General features: G+C 39.7%; 1 protein-coding gene across 1 annotated transcript in view; it reads left to right on the forward strand.

Moving 5' to 3' along the window:
* Positions 1 to 21511, forward strand: part of csul (protein arginine N-methyltransferase 5) — a 282354-nt gene that overhangs the window by 241646 nt on the left and 19197 nt on the right. Inside the window, exons 8-9 of the mRNA XM_067146159.2 lie at positions 12338 to 12513; positions 14367 to 14570. Of these exons, the coding sequence (XP_067002260.2) occupies positions 12338 to 12513; positions 14367 to 14570 (380 nt within the window). The remainder of the gene's footprint in view (positions 1 to 12337; positions 12514 to 14366; positions 14571 to 21511) is intronic.

A 21511-nucleotide genomic window follows, 5' to 3' on the forward strand; every position in this document is an offset into this window, starting at 1 on the left:
CTTGGGATGGCGAACTTAACTAAGAATGTGGCGAATTTCAAGCCTTTGTAACTCCTGCTTAAACTGAGCTGATGTGAATTGTGAGCCGTGGTCCTTCAATAAAAACATTGGCTTCCCCATAGTTGGAATGATGGTTCTATTTATAGCTCTCAAGACTAATTTAGTGTTGGCCTTCTGTAATGGACATAAAGACGTGAACTTAGAGAATACGTCCTCGGTTACCAAGACATATCTATTCCCTCTACGTGGCTTGGGAAGGACTCCGTAGATATCCATCGTTAACAACTCACGAGGTTTAGCTGGTGAGAGAGGTATCGGTGCCTGTCGAATTAGGTATGGGTTCGCCTTAACCCTCTGGCATGTGTCACATGTAATCACAATGCTTCTAACGTTTTCTCGTAAATGAACCCAGGTGAACGTTTCCTGAAGGGTAGCGGTGACCTTGTCAATCCCACCGTGACCAGTTATCCTATGGGTGTGCCATATAAGTCCCTTCCTAAGTGGTGGTGGTACAACGATTCGAGACTTAGTGTGGTCCTTATCTATGAATTTCAACAAGATGTTGTCGACAAACAAATAGCTCTCAGCCGGCTTCTCAACTTCCTCATGTCCTGGGTCATCACATGAAAATTCTCCCTTCAAGAACGTAATTAACCTGCCACATAATTGATCTTGTCATTGAAATTCTGGTAAACATGCCAGCTCATTGAGAAAAGTTCTTTCTTCATCCGTTAATTCCACAAAGTTCACCTCATGTTCGTCATCGTTTGGATTTCGACTCAAGGCATCCGCCAGGACATTAGACATTCCTGAACAGTGCTCGATGGTCAGATCGAACTGCTGAATAAACAGCGCCCACCTGGCTGCTCTCTCACTCGCAACTACCATCTTCAAAACAAAGCCTTATGATCCGTCCTAATGGTTATAGGGAATCCAGAAATCGTCTTTCTCCAGTGCTGTAGTGATTAAAAAATTGCAAGCATTTCTAATTCAGTGACACTGTATTTTAGCTCGTGCTTTCTAAGTTTACAGCTAAAGAATGCCAAGTAGTTCTTCTTCTTGGGTTCCTCTTCTTCCTCGTGGTATAAAACTGCACCAATCCCTACGGTGGAAGCATCAGTTTGTAAGATGAAGGTCTTATCAAAATTCGGGTACCCTGGCCCCACACTTCTAGCTAACATCTCCTTAGTATCCCGCTGGAGCCACAACCTCCGTATAATTTGGACAATGATCACTGAAAAACTGGCTCGTTCCCAAGAACTGTCGGACGTTCTTTACCTTGATAGGCGTTGGAAAGTTGTCAATTGCCTGCAATTTCACTGGGTTAGGACGTATTCCTTCACCATCAATGATATTCCTAGGAAGAGAACTTCCTCCTGCCCTAAATTTTATTTTTTTAAGTTGATCCTAAAACCAGCAACCCTGAGATTTTCAAGTAGCAACTCGAGATGAGTAAGGTTTTCCTCGAAATCCTTCGATGAAAGCAGTATGTCATCGACATAGCGCGTAGTTACGGCCTTAACTTGCTCAGTGAGGTTGCGATCTAGGGCACGTATGAGAGCTGCACCGGCATTTTTAATTCCAAAGGGCAGCTTATTAAAAACATACGTTTGCTGGTCATACAGGAATCCAGTGAACAATTTTGACTTAGGATCGAGCATTATATGATAGTACGACAAAGTCAGATCAATATTAGTGAAGTGGCGCTTGCCCCCAAACTTCCTAATAACCTCTTTAATGGGAGGTGCCCTGTCATTCCTGGGGATTATCCTATCATTTACGGCCCTCGCATCCAAACACACCCTCAGGGAACCATCGGGCTTCTGAACTGTAACTGAGGAATTTACAAATGGTGTATTTGCCTTGGAAATCAACCCACTCGCTTCCATCTCTCTAATAATTTTTCCAGCCTCCTGGCAATGTTTCTCCAGAATTGGATACAGCCTACGTTTGAACGGCTCCCAACTATTTACAGCCAAAACATATTTGAAATTAGGAATGCATCCTGGCTTTGAATCAAATACATCCTGATATTTGAGTAGTAGTTCTCTCAACTTCATTTTCTCTTCAGCTGTCCCTGGGCATTCTGACACTTTCTGATTTATCAAATCTTCTACAGCCTTTCCCAATTCAATCTCGAGGACGTCCCATTCTTCCTGGTTAAACTGTAGTGAAATGGACTTCTTCCTCACACATTCTTCTCCCAGTCTGACCCAATGATTCGTCGTTTAGAGCTACTAATTCCGGTCCGTAATCCTTCCTAAATTTCACCTTCCTTCCTTCCTAAATCGATGACTGCGTTACTTTCACAAATGAAGTCTGCTCCAAGAATGACATTATAGTGCAGCTTCGAAATTACAACAAAAGGATGCAAAAATGTCATGTCTGCTATCTGTAAATCCAAAAATGTTTTTGTTTTGCAAATGGCAGTTTTGTCGGGAATAACTCTTGTAATTTTGATGTTTGCTACTGGAATTTCTGGTGAGTTTTTCCGAGTAGACCATTTGTTGAAATTTTTTTGTGAAATCAGGCTGATACTGGCGCCTGTATCCAACAAACAGCTCACCTTAAAATTACAGATCCTGACCTTAATAATGGGTATATGTATGTTCAGTCCATCAGCGTTTCCGCTGGTGGGATCCTCAACAGCTCTGCCATCAGCTGTCATATAGATGGCCTAGGCATCACTGAAGAGGCGTACTAGGGAAATGAGGAGTGAGGTAGTTTCCTGTTGCTTTCCTCACTAAGCTCTCTTATTTTCCCAACCTCTTGTCTGAGGTGGTCTTCCACTAATTCATCTGATTGTATAATCCTTGAGTCAATCTGGGCTACTATCCAGCCGTCGCGAGAAACATATTCAGGCTGTGTGTGGGAATTCTATCTCGTAACCACTACTGGAAATTTGGCAGGTTTTTTCCCGCTCATTTGACGAATTCAGACTTTTGTCGAAATGAGGCGCGTTAGGGTTTAACTCCCTATCTTGGTGGTATGTCTTTCGTACAGCTCCAGCATGGGACATGTCTTGTGTACCTACACAGTCAGTATTTACTTCCCTTCGTTGGATACTGTTCTTCCACTTGTTGTGTCCGGTACCTGATCTAAGCTCTTTCAGATACTGATCTCCTTCCCTTCTTCTCTCTTCAGGCCCGTGCCAAGGGTCAGGGCGTCTGGAACCATCATAATTATTATGTCTCCTGTCGGCTTCATTTCCACGATGGTACCTGCGTCTTTGATCAGAGTTCCCCTGATATCGACCCTGGTTCCTTCTCCACTGTTCAGGGCGTCTATCCCACTCTTCGTGATGGTACCTAGGCTGTTCCCAGTTCTTTCTACCCTGGTGTGGTCTGTTGTCAAACCGTCGCCCTTTATTCTCGTATTTAGGTGCCTGTGAAATTTCTCTATCTGACGCACTCTCCTGGCTGTGATTCACGACATTCTCCTGATGCTCCGAATGCTTAACTATCCGTGGTGCTAATTGATGCGAATGAGTATTGTCCAACTGTCGCAATATCAATTCCGCCTGCATAGGGGTTTTGACCTTCGCAGCAATTAATACACTCTGAACATCTGGCGGGAACTGTTTCTGGATAGCCTGAACCAGTTCTTGTTGACTCAGAGCTAATTCTAGTTCCTTGAACTTTACCAATTGTTCTGTAAAGTAAAGTGAGAATTGAGGCGGTCCGGTGGTATTATACCTGCAAGAACACAACTCTAGCCTTAGGTTCTGTTGAATTTCACAATTCCAAAATTTTCCCAAAAATGCTGTCTGAAATTCCTCGAATGTTGCGAAGTTATATCGGAATCCCTTGAACCAGAGTAAAGCACTTCCATCTAAGTACCATTCTCTGAGCTCTCTACGAAAACTCTTTGGCGTCTGAGTACCACTTCCATTGAATTTCTTAGGCTGATCTTCCTTAACCCTTTCAGACGTGAAAGAAAACTGGAGGCGTGAATTTTTGTTTGTATGTCAAAAACTGACTAAAATGCTCCTCAATACACATATTGATTGTTTATTTTACAAAATAAAAACTAACATCCGAAAAAAAGGATCCACACAATTGAGCGTATCAAAATTCAAAACCTCGTTGTATCACATACGATGATGTATCTTAAAAATCTACGTTCACTAACCAATGTACACACTTCATTGAATATATTCCGGTATTCAGTAAAGCTTCTAGATTAATATAAACGCAATAAATAAATACTTACTTTTGGCACTACTGCTTCTCGCCATCTTGCCGATCAACTGGGCTTTTTAAACTCTTCTTCCTTCACCCTGGCGGTCAAGCGCATACTAAAAACAATTGAAATAGACGCCACGTATCCCGCACAATCACTGCAGTCGGGTCTAGCGCCGAAAAATCATCAAATACGGTCAGGGATAAACAAAATACGAACCCGCACAATTGTGCGTACTCGGTCTGAAAGGGTTAAGCCGGATCATATTTATGACATTCGTGACGTTTTGCCCCTGAGAATGGGTAGAATTGTCGAAGTGTCCATTCCCAGTAAGATGTGTGGGACTACTAGTATTGCTAGGATAACTCAACGACATATCTGAGGTGCGGCGTGATTTATTAACCACTTCCTCTATCTTGGCTTGGACTCCTACGATATTGCTCACTAACCCATCCAGTTCTAATTTCTGGGCACTAACTTCTCCCTTAAGAGCCTCATGAACAGATGTCAACTCGTCACTCAGAGTTATAACCTTATCTTGGGTATCTTTGAGCTGTTTGGATAAGTCTACCCTCGTATCGCCTAGATCCTTTCCCAGTTCCTCAATATCTGCTTGTACCTCTTCAGTACTCCTAGCTGTTTCTTCCTGAGTTGTACACATCTTTCCTATATCCTCCTTATTCCTCTGAGTTAATTTCATGTCAATTGCTTCGATGCGCTGGTCTACAGTTACCTTGACATCTTCGACTACCTGGTCTACTCTGGCATTTACTACGGCTATCTCTTTAGACAACAGTTCGTTACGTTCGTGTATCGCTGTGAAGACCTTTGACTTGTCGTCTTCACGCAGAATATTGAACTTCTCTACCTCTGTCTTCAGATCGGCCCTAAGCTCAGCTTGATTGCACCATCAACTGCTTATGTAGTTCCCTACTTTCGTTGACGTGCCCATCAAGGTCTCCCCTAATTATGCCCTGATTCTCACTAAGAACACAATGTAGTTCACGAGTTTCTATGAACTGCTGGCTAATCTCATTTTTAAAGTCAACTTGCACTTTAGTGTTCTGCTCCCTTTACATTTAAGTCGCCAGTGTCCTTCTTGATATCCCCACTAGCTTCTTTACAACTATCCTGCGTGTCCTGTACGGCCTCCTTCATGCCTTTTAATTCTACATCTTCACTATCTAACTTATCACTGATAGATTTAATACTCTCACTTAAGCCCTTCTTATCGGCTTCTATACTCTCCTTTAAGTCCTTCAACATTTGGAGAAACTGCCCTTGGGCCAATTCTCCCTCCTGCATTGACATTACTTAATTGAAAAACAATGAGTCATTGGTGAGCCCGCGACTTCCACGACGTACTTCACAAATGCAGACGATAAACCTTGTAACATTCTCTCAATAATTATTTAATAAAAAAGGTGAAATTCAACGTTCACATTACCAAAGTGATCAGTCAAGACACTCAAACCAGTATATCAAATTTTGGGAAATTATTCTAACATATACTTAAATTATACCTTTCATTCAGTAGATAAATTACTCTCATAGTGGTACCTCGTAGCCTTACTCATCGGGCGTTCATCTATTTTCTTCGAGTTCACTCTCAACTTTGGTGCACGATTTTATCATCTATAGTGTGGCATAGCCTCAACATTATTTTCCATTTTTTCTGGTACATGATTTTCCGAAATATCCTCATTGTTATCATGACTCAGGTTTTCTCATCGTTATCGTGACTCGAGTCCCACTGTTGGTGCGACATTTTACATAAAGACTAACGGTAAAGGTAAACTTTCAAAGGTGGTTAAATGAAGAAGTTATATCATGTTCAAGATCATGCTTCCACATCTCTGCACAGTATTTAAAATACAATTTACCGTTGGTCTTTTATAGCTATTGTTGAGAGTTAAGGAGAATTTCCTGTTGTGTATGTTTATCAGGAACTCAAGGGAGACTTCATTAGTTAGTCGGAACATCGAAAGAATGATGAACTCTTCTCAGAAGAACTCTTAAGGTTTCACCTTACTTTTTCCTGCCTGCTGGCTCTTTAGAAATGTGTGCGCGTGCGTTTTGTATTCAGGAATCATTCAAGGCAAATATTTTCGCACTGCAAGTTGTGTGGTTAAGGTTATTTTTAATATGTATAACTTTTGCTTTCTCAACGTTGCATTTGTTTCTACATTCGTCTCTGTTTTTATCTCCTCGTAAGATGTGTATTGTTTAATGTAACACCTTGTGTAAAAAATGGGGTTAAATGAAGGAGTTTTATCATGTTCAAGATCATGCTTTCACGTCTCTGCCCAATATTTAAAATTAAATTTACCATTAGTCTTTATAGCTATTGTTGAGAGTGAAGGAGAATTTCCTGCTGTGTATGTTTATCAGGAACTCAAGGGAGACTTCATTAGTTAGTCGGAACATAGAAAAAATGATGAACTCTTCTCAGAAGAACTCTTAAGGTTTCACTTTACTTTTTCCTGCCTGCTGGCTCTTCAGAAATGTGTGCGTGTGTGTTTTGTATTCAGGAATCATTCAAGACGAATATTTTCGCACTACAAGATGTGTGGTTAAGGTTATTTTTAATATGTATAACTTTCCCTGTTTTTATCTCCTTGTAAGATGTGTACTTTTTAATTTCCTGTTGTGTATATTTATCAGGAACTCAAGGGAGACTTCATTAGTTATTCGGAACATAGAAAGAATGATGAACTCTTCTCAGAAGAACTCTTAAGGTTTCACCTTACTTTTTCCTGCCTGCTGGCTCTTTAGAAGTGTGTGCGCGTGCGTTTTGTATTCAGGAATCATTCAAGGCAAATATTTTCGCACTGCAAGTTGTGTGGTTAAGCTTATTTTTAATATGTATAACTTTTGCTTTCTCAACGATGCATGTGTTTCTACATTCGTCCCTGTTTTTATCTCCTCGTAAGATGTGTATTATTTAATGTAATGTAAAAAATTGGGTTATATGAAGGAGTTATATCATGTTCAAGATCATGCTTTCACGTCTCTGCACAATATTTAAAATGAAATTTTACCGTTGGTCTTTATAGCTATTGTTGAGAGTGAAGGAGAATTTCCTGTTGTGTATGTTTATCAGGAACTCAAGGGAGACTTCATTAGTTAGTCGGAACATAGAAAGAATGATGAACTCTTCTCAGAAGAACTCTTAAGGTTTCACTTTACTTTGTCCTGCCTGCTGGCTCTTCAGAAATGTGTGCGCGCGCATTTTATATTCAGGAATCATTCAAGAAGAACACTTTCGCACTGCAAGATGTGTGGTTAAGGTTATTTTTAATATGTATAACTTTTGCTTTCTCAACGATTCATTTGTTTCTATATTTGTCCCTGTTTTTATCTCCTTGTAAGATGTGTATTGTTTAATGTAACGCCTTGTGTAATATAAATGCCTACATGCTGGCCTATTTCCCACATTTTGGCTGATGATGACGCAAAACAGCGTTGAAACTAGTTCCAAGTGCAAATACATGTTATAAATAAACTATAACATTTTTGTATTGAAAAGGTGGACCGTTTTAAGTTTTCCTATCATCCACAAATTACTTTCCTTACCACACACAAATTTATAAAAACTTCTTTGGTATCTTGACCGTCCTTTTTATACAATTACTTCTGCTCAAAGAAAAACTATCTCCACATGGAGTCAAGACCCCAGCCACATCGGCTAAAATCTGTTGGTTGGGCTTAGTCTACTTGTCGATCGATTTACAGAGCAGTTCACCCCTATGTCTTCAGCGTCACTATACAAAATGCAGGGGTTACAACTATTTTGTTGACTTGGCGTGGGTAAGGTAGATACACGCGTCCATCTGAAATAATCCGCAGAAATGGCTTAGCAGTCTCAAATCCGTCTTACTAAAGACCAATCATCTTATAGATAAATACAGGACCCTCATTATATTGCATTCACCACTAATTCTTTCATTTAATTATATTTATTCAGCATAAACTTTCTTCTGTATCCTTCCACATTCGACACGTGCGGATGACGTCACATCTCAAAGCGTGGGACGAAAGTAGCTACCCCCTCGCCACGTGTCACTCCCGTCATATATATAAAATTTCGAGCTTTCTATTACAATTGACATGGAACCTCCCGTAATAATTTTCATACTTAAAATTCTTATGGCACAAAAGTCATGGGTTCAGTGTATAGCAAGAATGAATTGTGACTATACATACTTCAAGTAGACAAAAGAACATCTTTCTGTACCACTTACGTGACCGTCTCATGAATTGGTATGCTGCAATACAGTAGTCAGTTCTGTCAACCCCACCCATGCTTTTAGTGTAGTCTAGTACTACATCAGGCTTGGAGAGAGGTGGCTGGTCGGGATATTTAGAGGCAACTTCTGTGACTGCAATTTTGTCACCCTTGTGACAGGTACTCAGCATGGTCACTACGCGCTTATCTTTCCACGCAAGGGCCAGCATTTCATCTTACTGGCAGCTGATTATATCCCCTATGTTCATTTTCTTTACATTGCCAGATTTGAGCTTATCTGGCATGCCTCTTCGGGAGGGATGAGCACAGACTTTTCACAACCTGAGTTGTCTTCAAATGACCTGTGTTTTCAAGGTCAGTTTTTCCTATATAAGGAATGAAATTATGTAGGTAACCGCTGGTACTGTCAGAAAGAACAAAAACTTTCAACCCGAATTTCGTAGGTTTGTTCGGGTTATAAATCTTGAATGAAATGCTTCCTTTGAAACTAATTGTACTTTTATCCACAGAAACATCAGGTCCTGGTTGATAAAATAACATACATTTTTTCCTAATTTTCTCTAGAACACCCTGTATGTGATCACCCTTTTTCAGAGGCATATTTCCTTCTTGATGAGCAAAGTGCAGATTCCAGAAAATAAGTAAAAACTCACCCCAGGAGAAAACATCACTAAAAAATTGCATTTTGTTAACCCAGGCCGTTGAAAAATAGTCTTTGACATCTGGCAAGGGGTGAAGCCCCATGTTGATGATGACACCAATAAATGCCTTTATGATACGCAATGTTGGGTGATGCCAATTTCTCATTCTGCCCTTTTTTTTTTGTATTGCCTGTATTTTCCTTTTGTCCAAATATAATTTAGTTTCACTGAGAATATCATCAAATATGTCTTCATCAAAAAATAGATGAAAATATTCTACAGGAGGCGTATCAGTATCAAAGTGTGATGGTAATATTAACCCTTGATCGATGTTACGACTGGGAATAATATTTGTTGGCCCAGGGTCGCTATTGCGTCCGTCCAGTCGTCCGCTCTCTCACTATCCATGTCAGCGTCACTTGTGTCGTCATTGCATTCAGACGAGCTGGAGAAAGAATATTCGTTTTCAGACTCACATTCACTAAAATCAGTCACTTCTTCGACCGTATCATCCACAATATTGACACTATGTCTCTATCACTGATCCGTTTTCGCGATGCCATTTTACTAGAAAACCGTGAAAATACGTAAGAAGTGCGCACATGAGAAAATGCATCACGCAGCGTATGTATTACGTAACTCCCATAAACAGGAGAACAAACTCGGCAAGATACTGTGGGGATTTTCCTCATGGAAAGAGTTGAGAGAACAGCTCCTGCCATCTCTGAGCATATATGTTTCCGCCCATGAAGAGTTAAGGGAAAGAGACCATTTGGAAGATTGAGAAGAAGGTGGATGGATCAGATTTGGAAGGACATTAGAGAAGTTGGATTGGATCTGGGAGAAGTAATGGAGCAGGAAAAGTGGAAGGACAGAAAGGCGTGGAGGAGGCTTGTTAACCACCCCCGGACTACTGGAGTGGGACATTGATGATGATGATGATGATGATGATGATGATGATGATGATGATGATCCCTTGCAGTCTTTATCCATTCGCATAGAAGTGAGAAAGGTATTGAATTCATTTTACCAGGATAATTACACTTCAATACTGAAGATTTTACAGACATGAAAATTGGTTTTTGGGGGTCTCTTTTAAAAATAAAGGAAAATGTAATTTTTTTTTTTTTTCAGCAATCCACTGAACAGGGATGAAAGGGGGTTGAATTATTTTAATGAGGATTCTTATATCTCAAAAACAGAAGATGTTCAAGACATGAAAATTGGTATTTGGAGTCTCGTTTAAAAATAAACTCACATTTCATAATCTTCTGAAAATCCATTGAATCGGGGTGGAAAGGGGTAAAAAATTGGTTGAAACTTTTACGACGATACCAATACTGTGCGGGTGTTTGGTTCTTGATGAATCTCCCATCCTGAACTCATTCTTAAGGGAGGCCATATCAATGTTCTCTATGCATTAGTGCATTTCCTCTAAAGCAACACCTTAATAGCCATGCGAAGAAGTGGAGTGTTGATGAATCACCTAAGTGTATTTCAGTAGACCAGTTGAAACCAGCTTTCCTATTGGAAGAAAATATCAATACCATTACTGACCCTGAACGTACCAAACCTACAAACGAAGCGCACAATGGTAGGACTGACCAGACCATGGCCAGATCAGGACGACTGTTCATTTTCCTCCACGTTTCCTTGAAATCCACATGAACGAAGCCACTGTTAACAGCTAATTAACCACTTACATGATACATTATATCGGGGCACGCCAAATCCCAGGCGTCAGGTCGCCATGGTGTTTTCTTTCTCGAGCTGAGTGTAATCTCCCCCTTCATATACTTAATTCCCGGTTTGGTTTCGCTGAACTGTTGCAAAGCGCATGTAATAATACATTACCCCTTGATACTCCATTCAATTTATCGAACTCGGTTGAACAAGAGGATGAGGTTAGGTAATGGCGGGGTTCAAGGTAAGTATGGGCGATTTCTGCCTTGATATTAACGTTATTACCATTTTAAATTATAATTAAGGCCGCATTATATAAGCAATAGAAGAAAAAAATAATGGTAAGTATGAACATTTGGGTTTCCCGAAAACCTCTCGTAAATAGAGTAGAAGTCCGTTATAGCGAGAATTCATAACAGCGAAAAATGTACTCTTTATAGCGGGTTATTGTTATATCTAATTTTTTGTAAAAGTTGGGAAAACCCCCATACACATTAAATGCAGTATGAAACAGCAATAATTTTGTTCAAAACTTCCGTTTTCGCAGATAATATCCACACTGCGGCTTACTTGTTCTTTTATTTTTCTAAATACGATACTACATGAAAGTGTATGTTTAAATTCATTCTGAAAAAATTATAGTACCCCCACTTTTTCCTTCAAAAAATTTCAATCAGGCTTGAAAAGTGCTTTGTAAAATCATATGAATGCCTTTCTTGCACAGTATGGAATTTTAGACTACTTTTAGATGCCGAACATTGGCTTTAGTTATGCTGTATTTTTTTTTTGCGGCTGCACGATTATTTATTACAAGATATTAGAATCGTTCCATATTGACAATTTCCTTTGTAAAGTGCACAATTATTCTTTATTTCAGCGGTTTTAATAGGTAGATAAATAATGTTTAAGCTTTATGAGTTATTAATCCTTTAAAATATCAGACTAATACGTGCAAAAAAAAAAAAAAAAAACGTACAATTTGGTGTCATGGACAACAGTATTCACTATGCTACAATTGGCTAGTTTCATAAATTTAGTTCAGTGCCCTGCTGTCTTTACATTTTTTGTAATTGTTGTGGTGTATAAAACTGTAAAATCACAATACCTTTGTTTTTTTATGTTACTGTTCGGGGCATCGATCCATGTGGATCTTTTGCCCCTACTGGCACCTGTATGAACCAGCGTGTTATTGGAATAGTGGTAGTGTGGAATGTTGTGTGTGAGGAAAGGAACATTAAGGATGGCACCAGTCCCCAGGCCAGGGATATTAATCATTACAATTAAAAACCCCTGACCCGGCTGGGAATCGAACCCGGGGCCGCTGGGTGACAGGCGGACGCGTTGCCTCCTACACCGCAGGGCCAGACATATCTTTGCTATTACTACCATGATTTATTTTTCAGAAGGCTAGACCCCAGTATGTTAACGATGCAAGTACTAGAAAAATTACCTGGCTCGTAGGTTTGAGTGCTGGCTCTTAGATTTAAAAACATTTGTCATGGCCTGCATTTTATTTTTCACTTATTTACGTTGGTATATGACCTTAATTCACTTTGCATTTATTGTTTATTTTTCTCTGTAGGCTTCAAGCACAACAGGAAGAGATCTGGGGGTCACAGGTGACTGTTGTATCGTGTGACATGAGGGACTGGAAGCCACCAGAGAAGGCAGACATTTTAGTGTCAGAACTCTTGGGATCATTTGGAGATAATGAATTGTCACCAGAATGCCTTGATGGAGCTCAGAGCTTCTTAAAAGGTGAGATTTGTTTCCCTTACATTATATGATTGACAAGAAAGTATTGGACACTTGTTTTTATTAAGCAAATCTGAAATTGTTATAGGCTTGTTAAGCTAATGGCCCTCCATTCATTTTCTACCTCTCAAATTTTGACATCGTGAACTGGGTGACCAGTTCCAGAATGACTGTTAGAAATTAATTGGAGTCAACCATCTTCACCCTTCACGAAGTAGTTAACATTGAACATGCCAATTTTAAGAATTGATTTAAGTCTTTCTCAGATCAAGAAAATAAATTTCAGAACCCTGGTAGCTCAACAGAAAGTGATGCTACTCCTGTTTAATGTTTGTCTCTAATGAAGATAAAACGTGTGTGATGGCCTGCAAAAATATATCCTCGGATTTCGTTAAGAAAGCTGGCAAATTTCTGCCAAAAATCGGATGGCACTTCTCCTGTATCATCTTACACTTTGCCATACTGGTTTCATCTACGGCGTGAGTGATTCAGAAGGAATGTCATCAATTCTAGGTGCGTTGTTCCTATTTAGGTCTCTCAAAGCTCTGTCGAATTCTGACCTCAAAATTGGGTCTCCCTTTTCATCAGTATCAACAGCCTCTTTCTGCTCCAGAACTGTATCATCTACTATCATATCCATATCATGTATATATTTCTGCTTTGTCTTCTTTCCCTAGAAGTGGTTTTCCATCTGAGCTCTTAATATTCATACACCTAGTCTTCCTTTTTCCAAAGGTTTCCTTGATTTTCCTGTATGCCATATCCACCTTTTTTACAACCATACAACCCCAAACATCCTTGCACTTCTCTTTAAGCTATTCTTCCTTAGCTGTCCTGTACTTTTTATCCACTTCATTCTTTAATTGCCTGTATTGTTTTCTGCCCTCCTCATTTTTTGCATTCTTGTATTTTCCTTGTTGATCTTTCCTTTCTTCCTAACCTTTCTGGTCGCACTCTTAGACCATGAATTGGAGGTTATACATGGCCATGTGCGAAAGAATGACTTTGGTTGCCATTTTGAATTGGAAAAACTTCAACCGACTCGAGTGGTCGAGTTAATTGTTATCTTAACCATACTTCATAAAGGTATTGATGCGTGTAGTCAAATTGAATTTGTGAGTGACAGAATAATAAAATTATTGACAGTTTGGAATGGGGAGAAATACTACGTGATCTAATCAGCTCAGATTATAGCCATATTTTCATGTTAAATAATTCCTCATAATCTTTGTTGTTTGTTTTCATAGCCTAAGCAGTTGTAAAGTGGTAAAGCCAGTATTGTTAAGCGATTTATAAGAACTAGAATTGATGAGGAGAGAGACGGTCTTACCTGTGGACAGCAGTGTATGAAGATGTGGAGATTGTCCTTATGTGTTTTCTTTCTGTTCCCATGCTGACCTGTTATGCTCTTCCTGTTCATGTCTTTCTATATATGACATGAATTGTATTTGTTTGTTAGTTTCCGTTGCATACTTATTTTGTCCCGTTGCATTCCTTTCCTCCTTTTATGTTTGTCCTGATCCTATTCTTTTACAATCTGTATTAATCTTTATCTTTTCCTTTGTTTATCTGGCCTTCGTCTTACACTTCTCACGATAAGACTGAGTATTGAAGCTTGCTCTCCTCATGAACCTGGGAAGCAGAAACAAGCTCGTTGGGAGCTAAGAAGAAATGGATGTTTATAAAGATATCGAGATTTTCTTGTTGTTATGTGATTTCATTCTATTTCCCCTCTTCCCACACCAACATGCCATGTCTTTCCTGTTATGTGTTCTTTTCATTGTTCCTGTCTTTCCATATATGACTTGGTAAGTGACTTGATTTCTCTTGCTAATTTTTCTTTTCTTTTGTTGCAGAGGATGGTATTAGTATCCCTTACAGTTACACTTCGTACCTATGCCCAGTTCAATCTTCCAAACTTTACAATGAGGTCAGGTTGTGTAAGGAGAGAGACAAACATCCTCTTTACCACTATGAAAATCCGTATGTTGTGCACCTTCAGAACAAATTTCAGCTAGCACCAACACAGCCTCTCTTTACATTCCACCACCCAAACAAAAGTAAGTATTATCATGCTACAGATTTTATGTCTTTTAATGAGCACTGAGATAATTTGCCTCCAAGAATGCAGCAGCTAGAGGTAGTACTTAATGGTCTTCTTGTCAACTAGGTACAGCAGAACCTCGATTATACGTTCCCGGAAACTACGTTTTCCTGTATTATTCGTTCAAATTATTTGGTCCCATGAGCATCCTAATTGAATCACGTTGTTGAAATCCCGCACTATCCGTTCCTCGAAGAAACGATTTCCCGCATCAACCGTCCAGAAATTTCAGTCCCATCAACGCTAAATCTTCGATCACGCGTTTTTCAAGAAACTGTTATCTCATGAAAGGACGGCTACGACATACTTATGGGTCTTGGTGTTAACATCCCGTCATTGCAGTAATTTGAGGAAGTACTGTACCGTAGGCTACAGGAAAAGCGATCGGCAGTGAACTTGCATAAGGGACCATCTTAGCATCGCATTCGGGTGATACTGTTTAGAGAATCCTTGGAAATCATAAAGCAGAGTGTGTCCACAACAATAGGAAGGAGACAGACCACATTTCGGCAGATCTGCTTGAAGACGGAATAAGTTTCGTCAAATGTTCGTAGGTACTTGCGAAACATCTACATTATGTCCAGGGTTACATGTTTATTTTTTTACTTTTTTCGAGTGTATCACCAAATAAGTTTTCGGCACTTCCCTCAGGGCACTGCATAGTCACAGGGCTTTCAGGCAGGAATCAAAACTGCTCCTTAAGTACTTAGCGCAAATTTAGTATTTTAATATTATCGTATACGATTATGTTATCGAGACCAGAAGGGATGCTGCACTTTACATACTGTACATAAAGCCATGGGACGTTTTGGGATTACCCATTACTGTTTTGGTCCTATTATAAGACTGGGAATTTCATGTTTTGTATTAAAATGTTACCCTATAAAAACTGCAGTTGTTTTATTTGCGCACGTTACATTTAAAAAGATTGTATCATTTTGCAGTTGTATCGACTTGTACAGTGAGCACGCTTTCCAGCCGAGTCAAGGTCGTGAATAACCATAATTTCGGAAGTGTTGATGATATTTTTTCTCTTTCCAGTTTGATTGTGATTAGTGGCAGGCAGAATTGAATATAATGCATTTGTGAACATGAGGATCAATACATACATTCGAAACCATATTCTCAAGTTCTCAAGTTCAACATAACCTTTAAAAGTCGATGTAGGCCTAATTTACGCGATAAGATTTCCATAAACTGACTACGAACAGTATACCGGTGACCAAATTACAATGGAAGATTTTTAAAAAAGGATTTCGCCATCATGTTGGGCGCTTTTGTATCTAATGTGCTTTATTTTATTAGATTAAAAAATTAAAAACTACTTGTGGTCGATTGTTGTTTGGCTTGACGTTACAGGTCTTAGATCTTTCGAAGAGTTTTGCTGATCAAAGTTACTGAACGGAAGAAAGTTTTCAGAGGAAGCTGACGAAGTTTTCCCGGTAAAACTGAATGTAAAGTTTCGAGATTTTTAAGTCACGTACCGGTAATTTAAGGTTTGAAGCTGGCCCCACGGTCTAAATTGCCTGCCTTTCACCCGGAGGGCCCGGGTTCGATTCCCGGCCAGATTAGGCATTTTTACTACCTGAATATGAGGGCTGGTTCCAGGTTCACTCATTTTACGATTACCTTTAATTTAGGAGGTATTTCATGGTGAGATGGCGACCTCGGTCTAGAGAGTTATGAATAACGGCGTAGAAGATTCGTCTCACTGACCATGCGTCACCTCGTAATCTGCAAGCCTTCGGAGTGAGCAGCGGTCGCTTGGTAGGCGGAAGGCCCATTAGGGCTGTAGTTTGGTTTGGTTTAGGATTGTTTGTAAGATTATAAGTGTAAGTTACATATTTCATTTTTGTGATGTTTATCCAAATTCTTGATGGTTCATTCGTTCCCGGGTTTTCCGTATCCCTGTGTTGTATGTTTTTATTCTGTGGTCCCTCCGAAAACGGAGAATCGAGGTTCCACTGTATTGAGTAAGCACAAATACAGAAACTCTGCCTTTGTTAGATAAACAGATGTTTATAAATGGAGGCTAATTTTTAAATAAAATACATACAGTGAAACCTCGATTCTCCGTTTTTGGAGGGACCCTGGATAAAAACGTATAACATGGGAAAACGGAAAATCCGGGAATGAATGAACCATCAACTGTTTGGCTAAACATCACAAAAATGAAATATGTGTATTTATAATCTTACAAACATCCCTAAACCTAACCAAACTACAGCCCCAATGGCCTTCTGCCTACCAAGCAACCGCTGCTCGGTCCGAAGGCCTGCAAATTACGAGGTTTCGCATGGTCAATATGACGAATCCTCTCAGCCGTTATTCCTGGCTCTCTAGACCAGGATCGCCATCCCACCATTAAATAGCTCCTAAATTAAAGGTAATCATGGAATGAGTAAACTTGGAGCCAGCCCTCATCTAAACCTAACCAAACTACAGCCCCAATGGCCTTCTGCCTACCAAGCAACCGCTGCTCGGTCCGAAGGCCTGCAAATTACGAGGTTTCGCATGGTCAATATGACGAATCCTCTCAGCCGTTATTCCTGGCTCTCTAGACCAGGATCGCCATCCCACCATTAAATAGCTCCTAAATTAAAGGTAATCATGGAATGAGTAAACTTGGAGCCAGCCCTCATATCTAGGTAAAAATGCTTGACCTGGCTGGGAATCGAACCTGGGCCCTCCGGGTGAGAGGCAGGCAAGTTAGACAGCGGAGCTGGCTTCAAACATTAATTAACGGTACGCAACTTAAAAATCTCAAAAATTTACATTTACATTCGTGATTTCATAAATCCTTGGGTTATTAAAGGTGAATTTTATGTACCTCTTAGTCTTTTCTGATTAATCAGATACTTTGGCGTTGTATTTCTTAAACAAACTCGTGATTTCATAAATGAAATTGAATTGAATTTGTTTAAGAAATACAACGCCAAAGTAGCTTTTTCAACCAAAAACAATACGAAACACAATAGAGCCAATAAACTTCAAGATGACGAATTCCAAGAATCTGGCATTTATAAGTTGACATGTACTCAGTGTAAAAAACATATGTGGAACAATCAGGAAGGAGCTTCATAATTAGTTATCAAAAACACATCAATGCAGAGAAACACAGAAGATTCTCTGCTATGGGAGCTCATATGAAAGAAGCGAACCACAAATTCACTAATATCGAACAGGACCTTCAGATCATAAGTAAGATCAATAAAGGAACAGTAATGAACAACTTAGAAAACATGTACATTATTCTTCATAAATTAGAAAATGGGGAAGGGAATCTTAACGAAATGAATGAGCAAAACGACCTCTTATACGAGCACATCGGTAAATACATGGAATGGGTTGACAGACAACAAATAAGACAAAAAAATGAAATAATCAAGCGGGGCCGATGACCTCGATGTTAGGCCCCTTTAAACAACAAGCATCATCATCATCAGAAATAGCCAAGCACGACGCCGCTGAATCACTGCTAAGTCTCCCTCCTCCCTCAAATGACATACTAGATGATGACACACAACTCCACTTCCCTTTTCTTTTGTGGATTGCACGAACAGTCAAACCGTGTCACATCGCTACTACACTAGGTCGTGCACTAAGACAGATCCCCAAGGCAGCGCGGAATAAACATCTTTCCAAGATATGATAACGTGAGGCAAGCTGCCCTAACCAGTTGACCACCATTTTATAACAGAGAAGATACCAAAGAACTTTTACCAATCAAACAATCAACACAGCAGATATTTTTTCCATAACCTAAAGATTAACGCTTGTCCTTATTGTCCAATATTTTTCATCTAAGTTTTCCTTATACAACTGATGATGACCACTAAGTGATCGAAACATGTTCTGTGAGTGATAATGTATATTTAATTTTGCCCAACGCAAAAAATAAAGTATCGATTAGGTGGTTCTTTAATTATACTTGTTCATTATACTCATCGATACGGCCATGAAGTGGACAACTTGCAACATAATCATATACGATAATATTAAAATACTAAATTTGTGTTACTTAAGAAGGAGCAGTTTCGATTCCTGCCTGAAAGCCTAGTGACTATACAGTGCCCTGTGGGAAGTGCCGAAAACCTGTTCGGCGATACACTCGAAAAAAGGAAAAGAAAAAGAAACAACATATAACTCTTGGACATATTGTAGACGATTTGCAAGTACGAACATTTGACAAAACTCGTTCTGTCTTTAAGTAGAGCTGCCAAAATGTGCTCTTTCTCCTTCCAAATGTTGTGAACACTCTCTGCTTTATGATTTCCGGGGATTCTCTAAACAATATCACCCGAATGCGATGCTAAGATGGTCCCTTATGCAAGTTCACCGCCGATCGTTTTTCCATTACGGTATAGTAGGCTACTTCCTCAAATGACGGTACTTTAACACCAATATCCGTAAGTATGCCATAGCCGTCCTTTCGTGAGATACAGTTTCTTGAAAAATGTGTGATTGAGGATTTAGCGTTAATGGAACTGAAATTTCTGGACGGTTCATCCGGGAAAATGTTTCTTCGAGGAACGGATAATGCGGAATTTTTACAACATGATTTAATTAGGATGCTCGCGGGACCACTTAATTTGTATGAATAGTACGGGAAAACGTAGTTTCCGAGAATGTATAATCAAGTTTATGTGTATGCATACATGTGAGCAATTCAATCCTCTAAATAAATTAAATAAATTAAATTATCTTTACGGCTGCTAAAAATTGCGTAGTTGTTTTTAAACTGCCGGTATTCAAAGAAGCTATTTTCAGTGGAAATAAGTATCCATAACACACAACCTTCTTCTTTAGGAAGAAAAATAGTAAGAAATTTACCAGGTATGGATGGGGAGATAGAAGAACAAGAACTACGGAACCACTGAGTGATAGGTGGACACACAAGATATTAATGCTAACTGATTTTGATGTAATATGTTTTGTACAACTTAATTTCACTTTAAACAAAAAAAACCTCTTTGTTTTTGTTATGACATACCTGAAGTAAAATTTGTAGGTGGGGATATATTTTTGGACCGAACTGTAGCCATGCCAGAAGACACCTTTGCTGGGGATCATAGCTAAGTTGAAAGTAAGGAAGATTGAACAGTTCCAAGTAAAAAAAGAGAGGAAAGGAGCTGAAAGGAGAGGATGTGCGAGAAGGTTCCTTAAAGTTACTTTAACACCCAAAACAGAGATTGGGTGTGTTGAAGCGGAAGAAGGATGTGTGGAAGGACATCAGAAGAGGTGAGATAAAGAAAACCCTTGGAGGAATAATAGAGTAAAAGACTCAAGGAAAATAAGAAAGCATGGGGAAAATGGAAAATATCTAAGACTGAAGAAAGTTGACAGAAACATTCGGAAGCAAAGAAAATGACTAAGAAGAGTGCGGAAGAAGAGAAAAGTAAGAGTTGGACACGCTTCTCACAGAAACTAACAGTTTATGAAAAATGTGGGGGAAAAAACTACTATACAGATTCCTAAGAAACACTAAAAGGGAGAATATGAATACCAGATTTTTTTTATATATATATATATATATATTTGTTTTACGTCGCACCGACACATGATGAGACAGGAAAGGCCTAGGAATGGGTAGTAAGCGGCCGTGGCTTTAATTAAGGTACAGCCCCAGGATTTGCCTGGTGTGAAATACCAGATATATGAAAGATGAAGATATAATATAATAATTCTGTGTAGCTATTATTAGAGTGATGCAGCCCTTGTAAGGCAGATTCTCCGATGAGGGTAGGCGGCATTGGCCGTGTGTAGGGAACTGTGTTATTGTGGTGGAGGATAGTGTGATGTGTGAGTTTCAGGGGTGTTGGGGACAGCACAAACATCCGGTCTCCTAGCCCAGATGTCATCACGTAGTTGCTCTAGGGAGTCGGTGTTACTTGCTCCGCTCGGGACGGGTGTTGGTCACATGGACGAGAGCAGCGGACAGGCGGGTTGCATACCGTGACTATACTGTACTTGCTGCTCGGAAATGTTACCATATGAACAACAGCTTTTATAATAATACTAATAGTAATAATTTGCAGCATGAATCATATGAGACGAACAGGGCAAGAAAATTATTCATTGACAAAGGAAATGTACGGCAGTGTGCAATATTTCCCGAGTAAATACATTTTCACGATTAACTGAAGCTTTGGGACACGTACATTTACCAAAAGAAAATACAATTTATGTGATTTGTACATATTTTTTGCACTCTCATTAACATACATTTCACCGGGCAAGTTGACCATGCGGTTAGGAGCGCACAGCTGTGAGCTCGCATCCGGGAGATAGTGGGTTCGAATCCCACTGTCGGCAGCCCTGAAGATGGTTTTCCTTGGTTTCCCATTTTCACACCAGGCAAATGCTGAGGCTGTACCTGAATTAAGGCCACGGCTGCTTCCTTCCCATTCCTAGGCCTTTCCCGTCCCATCGTCGCCATAAGACCTATCTGTGTCGGCGCGACGTAAAGCAATATAGCAAAAAAACTTTTAATATTTGTGTGGCATTTATGACTATGACAACAAATTAAACACACGAACTGAAACATTTCAGTGGTGTACTCCTCCTTCGTGGGACCTTTGGGCTTGTTTAGATAGTAGCGTGTCAATGTTTGGCACTATTGTTTGCGTACTGGCAAGGCTAGTGTCAAAAATTTCATTTTTAGGTTCTGTATTGATTCGAGATTTACATTCAAAATAGTGTTGGCTACTGAATGCATGATTCGAAGCAGTGTATTGATTCATTCAAGTGTCCGAGCGAATCGATTCACAGGAACGGCGAGCTCACGGCACACGATTCAGCTTACTCCCAGCGGACAGTGCTGAGTGGCGCATTCACTGGACGTTGACGGGAAGCCGAGCTTCCGCTGCAGGGAGACAGGGAATTATGGCACGTCGA

Source organism: Anabrus simplex, chromosome 4 (genome assembly GCF_040414725.1).
Source record: "Anabrus simplex isolate iqAnaSimp1 chromosome 4, ASM4041472v1, whole genome shotgun sequence".
Taxonomy (NCBI): domain Eukaryota; kingdom Metazoa; phylum Arthropoda; class Insecta; order Orthoptera; family Tettigoniidae; genus Anabrus; species Anabrus simplex.